Here is a 7227-nt window from a genome sequence, read left to right as displayed (position 1 = left end):
AAACAATAACGGAGGTGTCTAAAGGTCAGCTCAGTGTGGACAGAAACCACACACTGAGCATAATGACAAAAGCTGGCTTGATCTCGATGTTCAGTACATATTGAGACAGCGAAAGCTAGGCCTCACGATCCTTTTGGTTTAAACAGTTTTTAGCAAGAGGTGTCAGAAAAGTTACCACAGGGATAACTGGCTTGTGGCCGCCAAGCGTTCATAGCGACGTGGCTTTTTGATCCTTCGATATCGGCTCATCCTATCATTTCGAAGCAAAATTCACAAAGCGTAGGATTGTTTACCCTTTCAAGGGAACGTGAGCTGGGTTTAGACCGACGTGAGACAGGTTAGTTTTCACTACTGGTGTGTATATAATCACTGTCTTAACGGTATTTCTGTGCAGTACGAGAGGAACCATAGGAACGAACCAATGGCTCAATACTAGTTCGACTGGACTGTGGTATAACGCTACGTTCGTTGGATTATGCCTGAACGCCTCTAAGGTCGTAACCAAACCGAGCTGACAGTGTATCCTATAGGTGGTCGTTGATCATATGGCATGAAACTCTACAAGACATGCTAGTGTGATCGCACGTTGGCATTTTATTGATACAGAGCCCGTATGCATTGTCATACAGCAAGTACATCGCTAATATGCTTGAACGCTGGTGGCATTGTTGAGCATCAATATATAATCTCGATACCTGAGACCCCCTACAAACGATAGGTTTACAGGCTGGGGTTGCGAGTGGCAGAGGAAGTTTCTATATTCCGATCTATTCAGACTACCCATGCTTACTGGTTTGTTAACTCAACAATTCCAATATGTAAACATATGTAACATACATATGATAAACGTTGGCGCGATGTAACCCACTGAAAAACACGAATAGTGCGATAGGTTACGACAGCATGCATACCATGTATGCACTGCAGGGTGCAGTTCGATGGATGAGTAGCCGAGCGAGTGAGTGCACGCACAACGTTATCACATATGATACTGCAGTCGGTGCTTGGTGGCTGCAGTGCCAAGCAGTCTGGCGAATGGTGATTGGTGGTTGGTGATAAACACGTACTCACTCATAGAGCTAACGCGGGTTGACGGATACCAAAATAGATATATCAGGACTACGTATCTGATAATCAGTTGCGTATCACTTCACCGAAAGACACTCGAGTGATAAGTGACATGAATATCATGGTCAGCTAATGTGACTGATATTTCACTATGACTGATTTTCAGTAAAGAGGTTCGATTTTTTTTCAACCCTGGTGGTGGTACGTATAGTGTGCAAATGTTTTTGCAACCGGGTTACTTGACTAAGTTTCCATCTGTTGATCACATCGACCCAGTGATGTAAAGTTCTGGGTCGTACATGTCGTAACAATTGTTAAGTGCACAAGGGGTTTAAGATTGGTGGTTGGTTGAGAACGTATCTATGGCTAACGCCTAACAGCGATGCACATGCAGCGAACCGCTCCCGTATACGCGTCCGTAGTTATGTATACAGTGTTAACCGTTAACGCCTATCGATGTGGCATAGACAGCGGACCGCCCATATACGTGTCCATGGTGCTGGTTCGTACCGAGAGGCATTTTTTAAAATCGTTGTCACGGCTTACTATGGTAAACGAACGTAACGACATATGGTGCGTTCTGGTAGTTTTGCGACGTACTTTCACGACGTAAAGTCCGTTTTGGAAAATCTGCGCACAAATTTTTTGCTCCATACAAATGTGACCAAGTTGCAACCGGTCAACCCGGTTTACTAAGCGTATCCTCAAATGCTGCGGCTTTCCAGCATGTTTCCCATGTACGAACTGGCACATATCCTGCACGGATAAGCATTGCGCCTACGTTCGTAACTTATCACCTATCCCGCGTACTACGCTCACGTCAAATGCATTCGACAGAGCGGGGACAGCACTACCATATGTGAAACAGCTGGGTTTTGGAAAAAAATGCGGGTGTTGACAGAACTAAATCGGTTGTTGGATTAACTAAAAAAGTGTTGGACTTAGCTAAGAAAAAAAAAATCCGATAGGTTGTTGAAAAAGCTAACTGAAAATATGTAGGTTGTTGGAATTGCTAACTACGGTTTGGAGGGACAAGTACGAACAGAGAGGCGAATAGCTATATGAGCGCTGGACTATGAAGTGGTGCACTACCGTGGCCCACTGCCAGATAGGTGGGAGCTCGATCCCGCATCAGGATGTCCATACGTCCAGATTAGATTTGCCCCTGGCAACTTCATCCGTCACTTTCGTACCGTACATATGGAACGTGTATGTGCAAACAATCTCCTTACAATTGCCTATCCAATGGAGAAGAAGGAAAGAGTAATTCCTGAGCGTTTAATAGCTATTGACCGGCAGTTACTAATTACGTCAGCAGTTAAGCTGACGACCTTCCATCATCTTCCTATTTCCTGCTTCGAGTGAGAAGGCTTCAAAGGCTTACTGAAACCGATTACAACGACTCTTGGGTGCACTTTGAACCGTGTCACAATGAAATGTCATCTCTCGAAGACTGCCTATCGTCTAAAAGAAATGTTGATAGATGAGATGAAAGGCAAGCTCGTCTGCTTGAAAATAGATTCTGCTGCCCGACACAATCGCCATATCTTAGGCATCAATGTACAGTATGCCCTAGACGAGCAGGGAGTCATACGTACCCTTGGTATGATCGAAATCAAAGAAAGTCAAACGGCGGCGTTCTTGAAATCAAAAGTTATGGATACTTTGGCCTACTATGGGCTATCTCTGGAGAACATATTTTCCGTGACACTTACTGCTGAACTGGCCAATGAACTGTCCGAAAGGATTACTCTTGTGAGATGTGCTGTTCATACCTTACAGCTTGCAATACTGGATGTTGTTGATAAATCCGATGAGTCTATCCGAGCCATCACTGCTGTTGCTAGAAAATGTAAGCTGGTGAAGCACCGGTCAGAGTTTGAAAGCTACGATGCTTCATACCCACCCGTCTGGAGTAGGACACGATCGTACACCAAAAAAGCTTTTTTGACCAGTTGGCCGATAATTTTCCCGAACTAGATCTTTCCAATCAATGGTCGTTCATTGAGCATTACCATGATACGTTTAAGCAGTTGTACATCTGCACAAAACAAATGCAAGAGAAGCACGTGTCGTTATCTGACTTCTATATGGCATGGCTGATGGCAACGAGTGAGGTACAGAAAGTTCGCGAAAACTCTTTCAGTACCCATTTACTTCGCTCGTTGAAAAATAGATTGAACGTTTTGCGCCAATTGAAGGCGGTCCAGATGGCATTATACCTGGATTCAAGGTTCAACTATCGAGGCTCTAAAATATTCACGGCTGAGGAAAAAGATAAAATTCAGCAATACATAGTCGATACATGGGAACGTATCTGCCAACTGGGTAAAACACCGGCTAGTACAAGTAGAGAATCGTCAGAGTCTACCGATGATTTTGATCAGTATCTTACGCAAATGTTTGGTGAATCCGTGGATCTTGGTTGCGAGACCGGGTTTCTTCAACAACTTAAGTCTTTGGACCTAGAGCCACGCCAAAAACATAACTACAACGTGTGGGACTATTGGTTGCGCCGTAAGACTACGCACCCAGAGATATACGCAGTAGCAATGGTTGTACTATCCACACCATCGAACCAAGTCTCTGTTTAACGGTCTTTCAGTGCCCTTGCCTTGGTTCTCTCTAATAAACGCACTGGCCTTGGGAAAGATACGTTGGAAAACATTTTACTTATTAAATTAAACAAAAAGTTGTTCCCCAGGGCGCTGGCAACAGCATATAATTGGAAGGGTCCAATCGACCCGGTTGACGATGATTCTCAGGAATTTATATGATACCGTTGATGCTCAACTGAATGTCGAATGAGACAAAATTACATGGCGGACCATGTACATATAATAGTAAACCCACTTCTAGGATGACCTACGCGTTCAAAGCACTATTTAGTTCTGTATTTCATACTAGTTAATGCACAAACAATCCCTTGGTTTCTTACAAAAATTGAGAAACATTTTGAATAGAATACCATAGTATTGAATACATAACATATATAAGAAAGGCATCATTGCGCCATTAGGTGGATTAAAACAGGTTTTGCGTATATTTGGTCTGCCCAATCCTATTGAACAACATTTCTGCCCAATTAGTAGTTTCCGAGCTACCACGATTTGAAGGAAATACATAAAAAAACAACCGCCCTCTTTAAAAATAACTGTCGTAAAAATAAATAAATAAATACCATTATAATATGTTATTTAATGAAAAAGGTATGGTAATACTGTTTCTGTTTCATTATCAACACTTTTATCATTATCACCACCTACAGAATGTAGTTTTTGTTAATTTTTTTTCAGAGCATTGCACAAATTGCTTCTAAGCATAATTATTTGTTTCGGCTTCCTTTGAATTTATTAATTCATCAAACAAAGCTAATGCCATTAGAAAAACAAACAGCAAAACAGTTTATGTTCGGTTATGAAACCACTATTACAACATTAGGTAATACATTTCTGCCTAATTGGATATCTTTCAACAAAGTAGGTTTGATTGACAGGGTAAGTACATAAGTCTAGTCAATCATTATGTTAAATTTTAAAGTGTTTGTTTACAGATGTACGACTTTGACGAAGACTTCGAAACCTTTTACACAGGTACAGCTGATGAGTCAATGTCAGGTTTATATGAGAGTTACCTAGGATCACCAAGATTGAAGCAATGGGAAGGAGATCATTGCAGCAATATTCAAAATGCTTCAGATGGTACTAAATTCAAGAGCTTCATTGAGGAAGACGAAGAGCTTCTATTTTTCAGAAAAAGTATGTGCCGAGCACAGCGGATGGTAAGCAAATGCTCAGAATGAAATAATCCTTATTCAGCTAGAATACTTAAGCACTAAACTTAATGCACGCAATTTTTTCTTTAAACTCCATGGGATTCAAGTGTAGTTTAGGGGCAGCATTACCTTTTTATTATACTGACGTGGGTGTACTAAAAAATCCTCTTAGCGAGAGTTTAACGAGATTACTCGATACTTTAATTCATTGCTGTAGTTGCAGTTAGTCACTGTTAGTCAGTAACTGCAAAAACAAGAAAATTGGTTTTTGGAGATTTTGAAAGTGGCCGATTAAAAAAACCACCAGTAAGAGTAATTTAAAATTTTGATAAAAAGGCTTAAGAAGTCATTCCAGCAGAGTGAAAGCATGTTTGCTGCTATGAATACTAGAGTCTAAAGTCTTACTTTACTATGGAGCGCCTTTATAAAATACGCCCCGTAGAATGGTTTGAACGTAGTCGTGAATATCGTTTGTTGTACTGAACGCATCAACATAATTCTTCCTCCATGCCATCAAAAATATGATAAACAATTGATGTTTGGATACAATGAGGAAAACTCACAACTCATACTTGCCCTCTCCACTCTCGAATCATAGTTTTGAGGTAGTCAGGTACATATTAGACTCGATGTTCAACATGGTTCTATTAATTTAATCGGGAAGATGTCTAAATGAACCGAGAGAGTGGGACAAAGCCTGTATGAGTTGAACAAATTACATGCCATTCTCAGACAGGTTCAAAACCACAATCTTTCAAACAACAAGAACAAAACAGATTATAATTACTCGTGCCACCCGTCGGGTTTTCAGAGCCTGGGGGTGTTTCCCGCGGACCCACGTCATCGGGACGATCCCCCATGCAAGATCCAACCCACCAGCCACTGCCGACCGATTGGAGACTGGGTATCCCCGATTTGAGGACAACGTGAATCAAATACAACAACGTTTTAATTCAAGAAATTGTCAACAAATACAAAAAATTATGCTAGTCTTACTGTTAAGAAATGCCCTCGACATCTAAGATCTAAGGCAGTGTCTAAGGCAAATTTTAAACTATACGTATCAAACAACACATCGAAATTATACTTTTTATAGAGCAGCACCAGGACACCGCATCGCACTCCCAGTGATGCCAACTCTCCTCCTGAAATTGGTAACTCTGGTTGCAATGTGTATAAACTTAATATTTCTCATTTAGGGGCTTGGTACCTCATGTGTACCGTTTTGTGCTAAAGTGCACATGACTAGTTTTTATTTTTATTTTTACGTTTCGCATTCAGCTCATCAGTGCGTCAGCAGTTTATGTTGAACTGCTAACGCCACCTAACGGTTCAACATAAACCGCTGAGCAGACGTAAAGTATTTGCTACTTACAAATTACTTATTGACACCGAAGTGCCATGTCTATCCTGACGTGCCGAAAGAACAAAACAAATTGAAGGCTACTGGCCGCCAACAGATTGTAGTCATTTAGGGGTTTGGTGCCTCATGTGTACCGTTTTGTGCTAAAGTGCACATGACTAGTTTTTATTTTTACGTTTCGCATTCAGCTCATCAGTGCGTCAGCAGTTTATGTTGAACTGCTAACGCCACCTAACGGTTCAACATAAACCGCTGAGCAGACGTAAAGTATTTGCTACTTACAAATTACTTATTGACACCGAAGTGCCATGTCTATCCTGACGTGCCGAAAGAACAAAACAAATTGAAGGCTACTGGCCGCCAACAGATTGTAGTCATTTAGGGGTTTGGTGCCTCATGTGTACCGTTTTGTGCTGAAGTGCACATGACTAGTTTTTATTTTTACGTTTCGCATTCAGCTCATCAGTGCGTCAGCAGTTTATGTTGAACTGCTAACGCCACCTAACGGTTCAACATAAACCGCTGAGCAGACGTAAAGTATTTGCTACTTACAAATTACTTATTGACACCGAAGTACCATGTCCATCCTGACGTGCCGAAAGAACAAAACAAATTGAAGGCTACTGGCCGCCAACAGATTGTAGTCACGTCGGCACGTCAGGATAGACATGGCACTTCGGTATCAATAAGTAATTTGTAAATAGCAAATACTTTACGTCTGCTCAGCGGTTTATGTTGAACCGTTAGGTGGCGTTAGCAGTTCAACATAAACTGCTGACGCACTGATGAGCTGAATGCGAAACGTAAAAATAAAAACTAGTCATGTGCACTTTAGCACAAAACGGTACACATGAGGTACCAAACCCCTAAATGACTACAATCTGTTGGCGGCCAGTAGCCTTCAATTTGTTTTGTTCTTTCGGCACGTCAGGATAGACATGGCACTTCGGTGTCAATAAGTAATTTGTAAGTAGCAAATACTTTACGTCTGCTCAGCGGTTTATGTTGAACCGTTAGGTGG

The 7227-nt window shown here is 41.5% G+C and overlaps 1 protein-coding gene across 1 annotated transcript; it reads left to right on the top strand.

The window, feature by feature from the left end:
• The first annotated feature begins 3143 nt into the window (after positions 1 to 3143).
• LOC131430591 (uncharacterized) lies at positions 3144 to 3826 on the top strand. The gene has a single exon (XM_058595675.1). It carries the CDS (start codon positions 3159 to 3161, stop codon positions 3660 to 3662), a length of 504 nt encoding a protein of 167 aa, XP_058451658.1. The 5' UTR covers positions 3144 to 3158; the 3' UTR covers positions 3663 to 3826.
• The last annotated feature ends 3401 nt before the right edge of the window (positions 3827 to 7227 follow it).

The sequence above is a fragment of the Malaya genurostris genome, chromosome 2, assembly GCF_030247185.1.
Source record: "Malaya genurostris strain Urasoe2022 chromosome 2, Malgen_1.1, whole genome shotgun sequence".
Lineage (NCBI taxonomy): Eukaryota > Metazoa > Arthropoda > Insecta > Diptera > Culicidae > Malaya > Malaya genurostris.
Note: the sequence above shows the minus strand (reverse complement) of the source record. Positions and strands in the feature narration are given on the sequence as shown.

Coding starts and splice junctions, on each gene's coding strand:
- LOC131430591 (XM_058595675.1), top strand. CDS start 3,159: ATGGCATGGCTGATGGCAACGAGTGAGGTACAGAAAGTTCGCGAAAAC.